This window comes from Clytia hemisphaerica, unplaced genomic scaffold (assembly GCF_902728285.1).
Source record: "Clytia hemisphaerica strain Z4C2 unplaced genomic scaffold, Clytia hemisphaerica genome assembly, whole genome shotgun sequence".
NCBI classification, from domain to species: domain Eukaryota; kingdom Metazoa; phylum Cnidaria; class Hydrozoa; order Leptothecata; family Clytiidae; genus Clytia; species Clytia hemisphaerica.
The window spans coordinates 20,659-36,379 of NW_027103603.1; the positions used below are offsets into that span (position 1 = coordinate 20,659).

The 15,721-nt window shown below is 35.7% G+C and overlaps 2 protein-coding genes and 1 long non-coding RNA gene across 3 annotated transcripts; 1 reads left to right on the forward strand and 2 right to left on the reverse strand.

The window, feature by feature from the left end:
• The first annotated feature begins 1,680 nt into the window (after nt 1–1,680).
• On the forward strand, nt 1,681–3,413 carry LOC136802127 (uncharacterized). Its single transcript, XR_010845964.1, has 4 exons — nt 1,681–1,718; nt 2,100–2,163; nt 2,397–2,468; nt 3,109–3,413. It is a non-coding gene; the product is annotated as an uncharacterized lncRNA (long non-coding RNA).
• Nucleotides 3,414–7,342: 3,929 nt separating this feature from the next.
• LOC136802100 (uncharacterized) lies at nt 7,343–9,785 on the reverse strand. The gene is made up of 3 exons (XM_067058818.1): nt 9,106–9,785; nt 8,321–8,876; nt 7,343–7,639 (listed from the first exon to the last, which is right to left on the reverse strand). The coding sequence occupies exons 1-3, from the start codon at nt 9,729–9,731 to the stop codon at nt 7,343–7,345; spliced, it is 1,479 nt and encodes a 492-aa protein (XP_066914919.1). The 5' UTR covers nt 9,732–9,785.
• A 2,091-nt stretch (nt 9,786–11,876) lies between these two features.
• LOC136802101 (uncharacterized) lies at nt 11,877–13,560 on the reverse strand. The gene is made up of 2 exons (XM_067058819.1): nt 12,696–13,560; nt 11,877–12,346 (listed from the first exon to the last, which is right to left on the reverse strand). Exons 1-2 carry the CDS (start codon nt 13,545–13,547, stop codon nt 12,014–12,016), a joined length of 1,185 nt encoding a protein of 394 aa, XP_066914920.1. The 5' UTR covers nt 13,548–13,560; the 3' UTR covers nt 11,877–12,013.
• Nucleotides 13,561–15,721: the final 2,161 nt, after the last annotated feature.

Consider the following 15,721-nt stretch of genomic DNA (forward strand, 5'->3'; position numbering starts at 1 on the left):
ACGTATTGGGCTGCTCTACCAGTTGATGCGAAACACCACAACTCGATCTCATACCCTACGCATTTAACCAAAGATTACCCAGACAGAAAACATTCAACGATTCAGGACTTTTTGGACTCAGCACTTTCCTGCAATATTGGTCCAGTTGACTGGCTACTAGGCTCGAAACCAAAACTCCTGATACCACCCAAGGAAACGTCTGTTGATAAGCAAGACGATATTGATAAATGTAGAGAATGTTTATCGTTGTGGCATGATGTGAATAACCAAAAATCTTTTATAAATATACTAGAGTTTAATATTCTAAAAACCTAAAAAGAAAAAGTTGTAAATATTTTTCTCAGTTAATTTCATACTTGCGAGTTATCATAACCCTTTATACTAAGGCTAGCTTTCTCCACATCCAAGCTCTCTATGTTTACTACAAAGTCACTTAATTCTCACTAACATCCCTATTTTCAACTTTATCATTATCAAGTTCTAGCGAACCCGGTTCGGCGTGCCGTGACGGGAGGACTGCACGGGGAAAAGGAAAGTAGGAAATGAATAACTCCGGTGCTAATACTAATTCTTTAGACATGAAAAAAAGCACACACACAATACACAAGAAACGATTTCACAATATGAAAATATGTAAAAATTCTTTGACGGTACTTCCCAATGGGCACAGAAAGTCCGGAGGACGCCTATATGACGTCCGAATCACGTCCGCCAGTCAAAAGCCCGTCCCCGTCCAATTGCAACGTCCTTAAGACGTCTTTAATGGAATTGATTTTTTCAGGACGTCTAATAGGCGTCCGTAATACGCCCAAAATTATGTTATTTAGACCGGTGATTGGAAGTCTGGTAGCTAGTGTATACAAACATGTTTGTAGCCGGGGGTGCAATATTTCGTAACATTGATTTTGTAAATGCAAATGATGGAGCGTTCGGCAAGAATTTCACAATTATATGAAGTTCATTTTCATATCTTTCCAATTAAGACATTAAAAAATGTTTATAATATTTTACTAACTGTCAGTTAATAAATAGTTAGTTCAAATAACCCCCCGACTACTTCTTGAAAATAAAAATGAAATACGGTGATCTGATTGGCCCGTTATAAAAGTCCTCCATAAATTTTTTTGAGGCGACAGAGTATTTTTCAAAGCAAAACTTCGTGAGGAAAAGACAAAGATGGTCATGGAAGATCCAATATTTCTGGTGATTTGACATCTTCGGCATCTTCTTTTTATGGTTCAAAAGATTGCTTAAAGTGGAGGATACCAGTAACAAGATTATAGAAGAGTAAGTGGTAAAAAATTGCTTCCTTCTATTTGTTTTCATACAGTAGTATACCGTCATATATTTATACGAAGGAATAAAACATTACCACAGGCTCACAAAAACCTAGCGTTTTGAAGAAAATTTTTTTTGATGCATTTTGTATTCTGAACATCCTGGTTTCTTCCACCACTGATCAAGTTTTGAGTGTTCTCGTTCGACTTTTGGTTTAAGCTTTTCCATTCTATTTTGTAAACATTCGAATACGAAATTCATTTTGAACATTCGAATCGCCAAAATTTCGAATGTTTTGTTTTGATTCTTTTTCTTGAAACTTTTTAGTGAGCCAATTTTAATGTGGTGCTGTTGGAATAAGATTATATTTTTGCCACTTTCATTTTTAAGGAGCTTATGCTAAAAAGATGGAGCAAAGACTTTTGATTGATCATTTTCAGGTGAGTGAAATTTCTAAGACGATCTTTTCTCTAATAATTGCAATTGGCTAGAAAATTCTGAAAATTAGATGGCATCATAACATAACGAGTTTCTAAAGTTTCATTTTTTTGATAAGTTCTTTGGGAAGCAAGTACAAACTTATTTTTTCTGAAAAAACAGAGGAGACACAAAAATATTTTGTTAAAAAAGAGACCGGTGAATTGCAATAACTGTGACTTTTGATTGACAACAACCCAGTTCTGTGGTGGAAGACGTACAAAATTGGAGAAAGATTTTCGATCAAAAGGCGTTATTATTTAATCATAATAAGGGTCTTACTTTCGTGTGGTATTGTATATATGGGTTTTCTTTGAGAAACTTACCCTTACTTTACCTTTTAGGTTCGTACCCATAATCCTACTGGCCCTCTGGAAAATGCAAAAATAACTGATTGTTCAAAGCAAGGTATGGTATTCTTTGGTGTGTTTTAGGTACCAACAGTCAACTTTATTATTGACGAATAATACACCCCTCTTTCAGTGAATTTCTTGCAATTCAATTTCAGCTTAGCACTGTTCTTAAATTGTTGTAGCTTCATTACTATCTATTATAAAAAAGAGCTTGTAGGTATAAAGGTTTTGAGGGTTTTCTACTCTTTCCCAAAATCATAACTTTTCTTTTCTCATTTTGTTTTCCAGATTCGATCAACACTATTGCGTAAATCTAACTCGTCAGTCCAGCTGAACCAAAAGATCATCAACATGTTACAGGTAAACCTCATAGATACTAATATGATACAAATGCTTAGATTCATCCATCAGATCTGGGACCATAGTTTCTAAATACCCTCTTTATTAAGTACCGAGATTTTGGGTAAAACCTTTCAAGGGAGGCACCTGTACCCTCAACTTCATATCAATAAAGGTGAAATGGAGCTTATTACATCATGATCTCAAAAAACTTGCTTTGTAGAATACAATTTTTCAGCAAGTGGGGATAAAAATAATGGACTGAAACTCGATAGGAATTATTATTCCCATGTTTTTTATGGCTAAGGAATTCAATTCTTTTGTTTTTAAGTCAGAAGATTCAATGGGGAAGAGAAAAATAGAATAAAATTTTGCAGTGAGGATCGGTTTATTTGATTGTTTTCAATGGGGACAAAAATTAGAGGATGATTTTCCACCGGGGCCAATTTTTCCAGTGGGGAGGGGTCCCAGTGGGTCTGTGTGAAGGTAAAATTAAGGAAGGACAAATTAACACCCTTTGTCCCATAGGTTAATAAGTTATTTTGGCACACTGCTATTCGGAAGGTTATAGTCAATAATTATCCTAAAAAAAGACATTCCTTTGTTTAATTTTGTCATATTATTTGTAATTATTTTCATAAATTATTATTTTCCTTTCAAGGTTGTGCATTAAGAAGAAGGACTTTCAAACGTGTGTTCGCAGATCGATTTTATCAATGTCTGACTGAGTCGACTTGAAGGAAAAGAAGGAAACCAAATTTAAACACAAAAAAAAGCATGTCAAACTTTAATGGTTCCAAGTATTTGAAGACGTCCGATGTATTCACAAGTAATAACCAGAGTAGAAGTTAAAGACTGTTATTAGACTTTCTCAAATTATATATATTTCATCAAGGCGTAAAATTTGTACGTAGTTTTTTTTCACCCTGTTCAGATACTTGTTTCAGTTGTTTGCTTCAGAAGATAATAGTTTCGACAAATTACAAAATCTTTCTGTTTATTTTCTGATACCTTTGTTGTTATGTTGACGAGAAAACTAACTGAATTTAGTGATATATTGTCAACTTGGAATAACTCAATAAAAGAAACATAAATACTATCTCAACAAAACTCTGACCCAGTGGGCACAGAATGTCCGGATGTTTATAAAAACCAATAAAATTATAACAAGAAGTAAATTGACCATGCAAATGTCACAATCAAGAAGTTTAAAAAAGAGAATACGACTCCATAGAGACGACTAAATAAGGTTATTCCGCACGTTTTAATCACGTCCAAAGGACGTCCAAATACAAAAATTAAATCCATCTGGACGTCTAAATCACGTCTGAAAAACGTCCTAAGGACGTCCAAGTACAAACATTGTGTCCACCCGACGTCTGATAAACGTCTTCAGGACGTCCATTTACAAAAGTTAAGTCCATATTACGTCCTTTTCGCGTCCCTTTGGACGTCCGTATTGGACCAACATCAGACGGACGGGATTCGTTTCATTTTTCACGTCCTTAGGAAAAGAGGAAAAAGGACATTTGACGTCCTTTCGTCCGAAATGAACCTTGCATGGACGTCCTCATGACGTCCTGTGCCCACTGGGTTCATAAAACAGTCCGGAAACCTGGAAAAACATTTGACTACTTGCTTCTTCAAAAAGTTTATATCTAAAAATATTGTTTTCAACAGTGATATATCTAAATCTATGGTGCAAACCAATAGACATAAAGTTTAAAAAGCCAAGCAGAAAAACACAAACACCAAAATCCACTCAAAAACCCAACCAATGCAATCTGGAGTCCCTGACTTGGGACAGGCGCAGCGGCTTTAAACATGTTTTAAGGACGTCCAACACTCAGCCTCCCCCAGATTCCATAACCCTGAACCGACCCGCAGTCCAAACAAACTAACAAACATAGAAAAATAAACAAAAAACTCCCACACAAATACAAAGAAACAAAAAAGGGTAAACGACAGACAAGAACAAGACAAACGACAAAATACAAGTATCAAAAAACGAAGTGGATACTACCACGGAACTTTATTTTTAGCCTACCGTGACTTTAACCGTTCTATATAGCTGTTGATAGGCTCACGGTAGAATGTATTATAAATATTAAAAGATTTGTAATCGACCCCAGTTGCCGTGGTCGAGTGGATAAAGTGATGGACTTGAGGTTATGCGACTTTTTCATAAGTGAGTTCGAGCCTCACTGAAGTCCAAAGTTTTAAAAAAACTAGAATCAGACCTCAAACTTTATGATCAGAAATCAGCATGCATCGACGGAAATTGGTGGAGCTCTGACTACCATCCATACATACCCTAAATAATACACATCAGGGGCCAGATTACAGGTTGGTGTTGTATGAGGGGGGTTTTGGCTCATAATTCGGTTGAAAACAAGAAGTCGTGGTTGGGGGCGCCGTCTTTCGAAGGATGTCGTGGTTGGGGGCGCCGACTCTCGAGAGTCGTCGTGGGTGGGGGCGGCGTCCTTCGAAGGTCGTCGTGGGACAGGTGGTCGTGGCACAGGACGTCGTGGGAGCCTCTCTTTCAATTTTTTCTGGTCTTCTATTTCTCAATATTTTCTAGCTGGTCCTTAAAATATCACTTAATATACCCACGCCGCCCTTCGAGAGCCACTGAACAGTCCGGCGACCTTCGAGAGTCGTGGTTGGGGGCGGCGAACAGTGCGGCGACCTTCGAGAGTCGTGGTTGGGGGCGGCGAACAGTGCGGCGACCTTCGAGAGTCGTGGTTAGGGGCGGCGAACAGTGCGGCGACCTTCGAGAGTCGTGGTTGGGGGCGGCGAACAGTGCGGTGACCTTCGAGAGTTGTTGTTAAAATCAATTAAGTATAAGCCCTAAGGGCTAGAATTGAATTTTTAGCCTTTCTCAGGCAAGAAAAGTGAAGCAAGCCTTATAATTTACGCGGTGTTTATTATCACTAGGGCGATCAGTGAATCACACGTCATTAGAGTTGATGGACCACCCACCCATCCAAATTGTGAAGGGATCGAAATTCTAGCCTTCGGGCTTATACCTCAATTGGTTAAACATTACAGGACGAATTTTTTTTGTCCAATATTGGTAAACTTATTTTGCAGTGATTGAACTGACTCATCGTAGTCTACACTATAGGAAGCTGTAGGTTTTTTTCAGGTTTTCCTAATTCTTTATCAAACACGAGAAAATGGCACAAGGTTTTAGGAAAAATTAGCCAATTTAATTTGGAAATACTTAGTAATCCCAAACTTCTGATTAAACTATAAATATTTGCATCAGATTGATCATGAACATGGATTGATGGAGGCTTGAACATTGGTTGATTCAGATCTGTAATTAAGATTTAAGAGCCATTTCTTTGGAGTTTGTTACGATATACTTTTGAAATGTTGATTAGTATCCTTCAATCGCTTTGTGATGAGTGATAAGCAAGAGAGAATATGGATATAGGGTGACTATTTTTTTATTTTTTGACATAATCATTTATATTTTCAATGTTTCTTCACTTTCAAAACTCTTTAATCATTAATATAATATAAAACAACTATTAATAATGAAATTTCTGCAACTTTTTTTCAATGAGTCATGGATTTATTATAGAGACTCTGGATAAACACCGAATGAAACGGTGGAGAGCGAAGTATTGTCTTTCTATTGTTTCAGAAAACAATCGATGTACAAGCTTTGTCCGCAAAGGACAACTGTCATGGCGGCTCGAAGGATTCTGATTTTTAAAAATGACTAATACTCTTATTTCTAAAAAGTTTTCTAACTTTTTCTATTTGTACTTTTGCTGGCCAAAATTTTGAAAAGAAATGCTATGCATCAAGAAAGAAATGCTACGCATCAAGTAAGTAAAATCAATTCCCCCTCGGAGGAATACTAAAAGTCTCACTTGGGAATTAGATAAGTGTGTTTTGATGAGAAATGCAATTAAATTGCTACGAAAAAATCATTTTATGATTGAAAGAGAGTGAACAATAATGTCATTACTGCGGACAAGGCTTCTACATGAGAAAGTGGCAAAAATCAGTTTGATGTTACCTTAAGGGAACTTTTTTTGGTGGGAACTAATTTTGGCGAAATTGGCGAGCAAAATTGAAATTCGCCAAATTCAGTTCCTACCAAAATTATTTTTTTTAGATCATTCGCCAAATTAAGTTCTTGCCAAAATTAAAAAAAATCCTGGTCCGCCAAAATTAGTTCTCGCCAAAATTAATTCTTTTAGTGTTTTTTGCTTAGAATTCAACAAAATTGCTCAAAATGAGGCAAAATAGAACATATCTACGCAGACATTCGCCAAAATTAGTTCCCACCAAAATTAAAGAAATTCACCATTCGCAAAAATAAGTTCTCACCAAAATTAAAAAAAACGTCGATTCGCCAAAATTAGTTCTCGCCAAAATAAAAAAAAAATTTTCAACGACCGTTCGCCAAAATTAGTACTCACCAAAAAAAGTTCCCTTTAGGTATTCCAGTGTCTATGATAAATCCATGAATGAGTCAAAGGCAGGTTTAGGAGTGACCAGGTAAAGTACCAATCACTTTTTATCAAAATTGTCTACAGAAACTTTTTTGCGAAGTCAAAAAGGTGAGCTTAAGTTTCGTAAATTGTGAAATTACTAGGAATTTCAGACATAAAACTTTCACAAATCCCTCTTTACGTAATACGTAAAAATTTAACAACTGAAAAAAATAACTTCAGGATTAATTTCTTACCTGGCAGTAAAAGGTCAAAATTGCGAAAATCGGCTTTCTCAAACTCGAATTTGGCACACAAATGTTGACTGGATTAATTTGCGAGAAAAACATTGTTTCTGGAACTTGAAAATTAAATGACGTAATAGATTTTGCGATTTTTGGACCTGCTCAAAAAAGCTTCTGTTCGTGAAAATATATACGCCTAAAGTAATTTCTTATCGTTAGCTTTATTTCTACAAAAATTTACAAAGACCCTACTTAAATTTAGCGCAGATATACAAGAATACAAGAAATTACGCAACCGAAGATACGTTGATACGCCATGATCTTCGTCTGCATCGCTGTCAACTAAAGGGCCAAAACTGTTATTGATTACAATCATCAGGTCCTCTGGAACATTCGGTTCAATTGATGGAACAAAAACATGCTTATATTCATCTTCTTGCCGAGTATTATCAACATTTGATGATCGATCAATCCCATAATACATTGCTTCTTCCTGAAGTTTTTATCGAAAACAAAAAAAAAATGAATTAATCTTATTCCGAGCTGGTAATTTTGTTAGGTCCTTAAAACTTTAAAATTGGCTCACTAAAAAGATAGCTCTTGAAAAGAACTAACAAACTCAAATATGACATGTTTTGCTTTTGCTTTTGAAACATCATCATTATTAGAAAAAAAATAAAAAAAATTTAGGTTTCCCACTGTATTGAAGGAGTTAAAAGGCCATATGAAATAGCTCAGGAATCTGTTATTGCAACTATTTGCAACATTTCAAAATTTTTTGCGTTTAATGGTGTTTTTTTCGCCGAACTAAGATCAGCATGCCGACATCCGACAAACCCTACCCAAAACCTGTCAAGTTAAAAAAGGGGAAAATTCTACGTAAGGGCCATTTATGAACCAATTCTACCAGATTTCATTAATTTACTACTTGAAGTACCAGGAAAAGTTTTAGTTGGGGTTCCTTGGCCCAGTATGACGATCTATCTATGCAGACAATTCTTAAAATTGACGAATCCAAAGTATATTAGTTTTTGAAAGAGTAGGTCCTTACATATTGTTAGTTAAACAGAGTTAAAAGTTATCGTGCATCTTTCTAAATTCGTAAAAGGGGAGCATCTTAAAATTTTAAGATTGAAAAGGTATACTATGATTTTGATATCAAATTTAGACCTACGTCAGTTTTTGGTTCCCATATTTCTTCATCTATCTTTGAGCCTGTACCAGCAATTTTATGCAGTCCAGAAATCCACAGTTGATTGGGTGTTTTGTTGTTTTCCGTACTTAGTGGGTGGTGGTTCCAACCATTGACAAACGCTTTTAAAGATTTATTGATTTTTGTAATGTAGACAAAATGCAATGCAAACAAATCTATTTCAGACGACAAGTTCAAATTTCCAGTATTCTCTAAACTGAGAAAAATTGTCTGAAATAATTTAGTAGCTCCGTGATAAACGTCAACCCACAAGCGTTCAATGCGCTGATTATGCACACTCTTGGAAGCAATAAAGCTGCCTCTCCCAAGGCCACGTAAAGGATGCATTAACATCAAACGAGCAACGTCAACGTTTTCACCACCGTGATCACCTCGAACTCTTGAAGGAAGACCGTGTATACAGATAGCTTTTTTGAAAAATTCCAATACAGTAGCAGCTTGATTATTGTTAGCACATGATAGGTAAATAATACGCCTAGAGTAGCCATCAATACACCCGTGTATAACCATCCTGTAACTAAAAACACTACATGATATCAGTATCAATTCATTATCGGTAAAACATTCCCTAACGTGTGTAACAGTGATGCTCTTTTCCATATTATTTCGAAGCCTTATTGTACCAAGGTTGAAAAGTGATCAAAAAAATCAAATTTATGAAAATAAAGAAAAACGTCCAGAAAATTTAAATCAAGGAGTGCACTTTTAGCAAATACTTTATATTACAGTATATTGGATATTCTTACCTAATTAGTTTATGATTTCCATCCATGTGCCACAATGACAGAGGACCAGCGACGCGATATTTTCTTCTTAAAACTACTCTTGACTGTAATGACCGAACTATTACTCCCTCAGGATCCACTCTCCTCATCGCTTCTCGTACCCTACGTTCTTGGAGAATCAATCCTCGTGCCAACAGAAAACCCCTCATCTTCTTGTAACCAGTATTAGGATGATCCACAAGAATTTCATTTACCACTACATCAAGTTCATCGTCTGTCATCTTGCTGAACTTATCTTTTTTGTTTAGAGTGTTTTCACTAAGCCGTCTTTTAATAGTACTGAGGCTTACATGTAGCATCTTCGCAATATCAACATTTTTAAATCCGTTTTCAACATAATATTCAAGCACTTCAACAGGGATAAAGTATTTTGGAGGTCCGATTTCTTGTGGTACTTTTTGAACAACTTTCACGGGTTGAATTACCATTTTTTCTATTTTAAGCTCATCCTTTAGCTTATAAATACATCGATTGATTATAGAAAACTCCCGCACATTATATAGAGTTTCCAAGTCAGTCAAGATTCTTTCCGTTCTGCATAAAGTGCTAAACACACCCTCTAAGTCATCCATACTTGCGTCGGGCATTTTAATTATTGACTTTATTTGATGGAAAATCTTCTCAATGTGTTCAATGATAACGTTCAGTCCACTCGGTTGTAACTAAAATTGAAGATAATAAGATGATAAATGAATACACTGATTTATTGTTAATTGATTTTGGTTAATCCATTAAATGCCATCAATCCGTAATTTCAAATTTTATTTTTTGATTTCTTCAAATGCACGATCACGCCCCAAGTAAGAAAAATTTGTCGCTTCTCGATATGGTTTTTTTTCGGGTTTAGAAACAGGATGACATTATGTTTAGGAATCGGCCGATATCATATGAAGCCATGCCATTGACACTTAATGAGTTAACCAGTTCAGGCTTCTCATTGGTTGATATTAAGTTTATACCAACCTTGATCCCAGGACTATCATTGACCTTAGTATAATATTTGAAGATATTTTAGGAGACTGGTGAAAAAGACAATGTAATCATAATCCAGTCACATATGATTAAGACACGCTACCGAAAAAAAGTTGAATAATTACATAGTATCTGTGACGTCCTGGCATGTCAAATGCATTGGTATATTGATGACCATAAACTTTTTCTTCAAGTTTCTAGCTCTTATTTTATTTTATTTTTATTTTATTAGTTGATTTTTTTACTGAAAGGGAAAAAGCAAGGAAATATAATGTTATTACTATAAAGTCCAAGCATTATGAAACAGTTATCTGTTTTAAAAGCGACGCTAATTTCCAAACATGATCGAACCCCTCTCACCCCAAAGGACTAAAATACTAACGCACGCATTCACGGAGCGTTCTCAGAAGCTCCACAGAATAGATTTAGTTAAAAGTTCACCTTCTTTTCTCCCTGACCAAAAACGACAAATCTTTTATGTTGTGGCTAAAGAAAAATTGCACTATTCACAAAAAACCCTGTCATTTTTACATTAGTCAACTGACATGTGGTCATAATGGTTATTTAGACGACCCATCATGGTTGGGTTCGAGAAGAAAGATTTTGAATGAAGAAGATTTCTAGATTGGCTAAAAAACATTAAATTCAAGGCACTGTGGAAAACAATTTCCTGACTTTTTAAAGATATTTCATAAATACTCCCTGGCTTTTCCAGGTTTTCCTTAAGTAATACTTTTGATGATAATCTTCGCAAAAAAGTACACATAAATAAAGACAGATTGACACCCTGTACTTTGAACTAGCAGGAATAAAAGTCATCATTTATTTAGTCTAAATGAAAAAAGCTAAAAACAAAGACCAGCTTTAAAGAACTTTAAAAACAAAAAATGTACATAATGTATAGCTTAAAAAAGTAAACTAAGGCGAAAATAAAAAAGTGTTTCCGAACGAAAAAAGCTCTCATGCGGCCGGCTGGAAAATATCTTTTTTTGCTATTTTTGGTAACTTAACATCACTGAAACAGAACTTTAACAAAGATAACTTTTTGTAAAAACAGTATGCAGTGAGCCCTGAAATGTATCAACCACAATCGTGTCAAAAACCCCTGTCCATACACCTTTTCAACTTTTAAACCCCCTCCCCCCAAGTTCAATGTTGTTTTCAAGATTTTTAGCCCAGTCCCAACAACTTCCTCATCAACACTGATATTGGGGGAAGGGGTGGACAACTAGTTTTGTCCAGGATTGTACTAACGAAGTCTGCGGCCAGCTCAGAATAATCTTTTTTTCAACCGGCCGGATTCCGGAAACTCTACATTTTTTTTATTTTCGCCAAATCTATATTTTCTACAATAAACCATCAGTAATACCTTTTGATGAAAATGTTTGCAAAAAAATACATAAACCAAAATAAAAAATTCACACCCTGTACTTTGATAGTGTATGATTTTTGTAACGGACCCTTATCGCCCGCACATACCCATCACTCATTTTTGCCCAAGTATCCTCTTGGTTTTTAGATGGACGCAAAAAAGAACGCTGTCATCTAAATTAAAAATCTAAACCTTTGAAAGAATCGTGAAATGAAAAGATCATAATTCCTATCACTTTTACTTAGGTGAAAAAATGTTAACTTAAAAAATGAACCAAGAATAATGAACGAAAGACAAACCAAATATATCAATAAAATACTACATCTCCTATTACGTAGGAGTAATGTATGTTTTAACTTTACGGAAATATCAACGTTATACTGTAATGAACGAAAGACACGCTAAATATATCCACACAACAAATGTCAATTAAATAATGTACTAAAGATACGCTAAAAATATATTAAGTCTCGCGTCTATTCTAATAATTTCCAAAAAATGTTGTTATAAAGTTTCGCGACTGTTCTAATAATTTCCAAAAAATGCATTGGCAAATGCGTAGTCGTAAATCTTTAAAATCTTTTCCAAGGGTGGCAGTTCTTCATCCAATAAGCCACGCGGCATTTCTATCTGGTTGGCGCAAATGTGCGCTTTAGGCGTGTAATCGATGACCTTCACCTTTATCTCTTCACCATTCTCGTCTTCTGGCGTCGATTCATCAGTCTTCTCCTCAACATTTTCCTCTTTGTCTTCATCCTTCGTCTTTTCTAGTGGTGTCTCACGTGTCTGCTCGTTAACTTCTTTTTCTCCTTGTTCGTCTAATTTTGTTCCACTTTCAACTTCATGAACAGACTTTTTCTAAAAATCAAACATATTTAATTTGATGTACACACCTATGTACGATATACATCAATTAGATACCCGAGATTATATAGCCTTTCATTAATCACTATTTCATGATTTTTCAAATGGTAAAAAATTTTCAATTATGACGACTTTTCTTATATTGGTAGCCAATGAGACATTAATTCCATGGTTCAAACCTTTTAAATTTTGATCTTTCTCATTCAGGGAACGATGGTCAACCCCTAACTAATTTTTACAAATTGAGAAATTGAGAAAAAAAAATACACCACCGCCAGACTATAGAAGGTTTGCATTCTGCATTTTGACCTCCAGTATCTCTTTGAGCAATATAATAATTTACCTTGATAATTCTATATGTAACTGTTGAGTCAACAAATATCATTTTCAGTGGCACAGCAAAGCCCAACTCTGGCACTTCACTGCAACCGGTTATAAAACGCAGTACATGTCCAAGGGTTATTTCGCCTCTTCGCTTTGCGGCAACTTCTCTCAAATATTTGACGAAGTACGAGTATATGTTCTTTTCCCTGGGTGACCAAATCGATCCATTAGGTTTAAAGTCCGTTTGGATGAGATTCATCAAATATCTTGGGCTCAGTTGGAAGTCAGACTTCCTGAAAAGGTGGGCCAACATGGGAAATTTTTGAAAGACGGTATGGAGGTGGAACACCTCCAGACCTCTGATCAGTTGTTTCATTGGTTCCGTAGCCTTCTCAGAATGATGAAATATCACTTCCAGCTGTTCTTCCTTAAAGAACTTTGGTGAAATGCCACCCTGAATGAGCGATATTCCAACCAATACACCAACCAAAAAATAGTCCTTGCTAAGATGCGCCTTTAGACCATTTTCGAAGTACTTTTCAAAGATTGCTCTGTTGATTAAGCCGGTCCATTCCATGCGGACCCCACCGTTGTCTTTAGCGGTTTCTCCTATGAAATCAACCTCGAATGTGAGTTTGAAATCATCTATCTCCTCAAACTCCATAAAAGTGGAATTAATGATTGATTGCCTGTCAACAGCAATGTAATTCACCGAATCGTCCCCTTTGGGTTCGTACTGTGTGATGTCTGGGATGAACAATTGACGACCTTTAACTAATTTGGATTGTAAAAACCTTAGCATTTCAACTGGATCATGACAATTCAAATCGCACAGCTCATTCAACAACTCGTTGACAAATTTTTCAGACATATCATCTTCTCCTATTCTAAAGACTTTTTTATTACAGCCTGGGCACAGAAAATTGTTTACAAACATCAATTCCCCCTCGACACAGCTGTAATGGTATTTACATTCACAATTTGTCACTCTCGTTACTGGTATGTATATTCCTTTCCGACAAATTGGACAAATCAAATCCCCATCAAGCGTGTCTTTTGTCCTGCAAGATAATCAAAGTAAACGGTTTTCCCTATTTAAACTTGGATTTCCCATGTTGGTATCGATACTAATTTAGGGGTGTTGTGCGCACTTTTGTAATTTCTGCGCACTTTTGTAATTTTTTTGCGCAGCTTTGTAATTTTTGCGCACTTTTGTAATTTTTCTGCGCACTTTTGTTGTTTTTGAGCTGCGCAGTTTTGTAATTAAGTGCCTGCGCAATTACAAAAGCGTGCACAACAGGGGTGTTAGTAACTTTTTTTAGAAAATTTATATTTTCAAGTTGGTATCGATACAAAATTAAGGGGGTGGTGTCTACTACTTTCAAATCTCGAAGTCATGTTTTGGGGCCCTGAATTGCTATCCTGACATGACCCCTTGTTCCGTCAGGCTTTGGTACAAAGTACAGAGTAGGTCTTTCCCAGTGAAACAAACCATAAAAATTAACTTACTGGCTATCAAATTCAGATCCAATGGTTGAAGTAAATGAAGTTCCAGTAGTGGGAGATCCAGTGTTCAATACGCTGGAAAATATAGTAAAATTCTCAGTCTTACCAGTACATAATATAACATAGAGTGAAGCCAGGTCAGTACCAGTAACGTAATAAAGCACAAGTGAAGTGTGGTCTAAACCTGTCATTTATGATTGTTTCATATCCCAAAAGTTTTATGGAGGTCGAGACCCCCCTTAAGTAAGAAGATTCTCCTTACAAAACCCTTAGGCTAGGGGGTAGAAAAAATATCCCACCCGAGTCCCGCTTTAAATTGAGTCAGTCAGATATCATAATGGATGATAAAACATGGGATTGTAAAAAATTAACTTACTGGCTATCAAATTCAGATCCAATGGTTGAAATTAATGAAGTTCCAGTAGATACAGTGTTCGATACGCTGGAAAATATAGTAAAACTCTCAGTCTTACCAGTACATAATATAACATAGAGTGAAGCCAGGTCTAAACTTGCCATTACAACTGTTTCAGATTCAGTGAGACAAAGATTACGATGGATGATAAAACAACTTACTGGCTATCAAATTCAGATCCAATAATTGAAATTAATGAAGTTCCAGTAGTGGGAGATCCAGTGTTTGATGCACTGGAAAATATAGTAAAACTCTCAGTACCGCCAATACATAATATAACATAGAGTGAAGCCAGGTCTAAACTTGCCATTACAACTGTTTCAGATTCAGCGAGACAAATATCACGATGGATGATAAAAATTAACTTACTGGCTATCAAATTCAGATCCAATGGTTGAAATTAATGAAGTTCCAGTAGTGGGAGATCCAGTGTTCAATACGCTTGAAAATATAGTATATAGTAAAACTAACAGTACCAGTACATTATATTGCAAAAAATGCAGCCAGGTCTAAGCCTGTCATTTATGGTAAAATCGTTATTTTATATATCCCTCTTTTTAAAGAATCTTTGAAACCCACACTGTTTTGAGCGATGGCCTTAAAGAAAGGCCTCCTGCTATATACCAAATCATTTTTGAATCGAATCTCATGATCTTATTCCTTAAAACCCCTAGCCTAGTTTTTCTAATTGGAAAAACTTCAACTTCGCCTATAAAGTCACATTCTAGGAAAGATGGACCCTTTCATATTATTACGCAATGATCAGCTTGATTATAGAAAAGCATAAAATGATCAACACACATTCATCTCAAAATTTCGAGAAATATGATTACTTCTAGCTCATAAATGTGTCTTGTCTTCTAACAGGCTATATTCTGTCAAAAACAATTTTGCATCTTTGCTCAAAGAGAAAACAACAAACTAGTGGGTCTAAAAACTAATTATCATAACCAAGAAAAACTACTGGTAACAGACAGATAGATAACAGATGATAAATTGACTTACTGACTATAAGGTTCAGATCCGACGCTTGAAGTTGATGATGTAGTTAACCATACGCCAGACGATAAATCAGCTGGTGGTCTTGATAAAGTGCAAGAATTTTCAGATCTAAAAACGAAGGA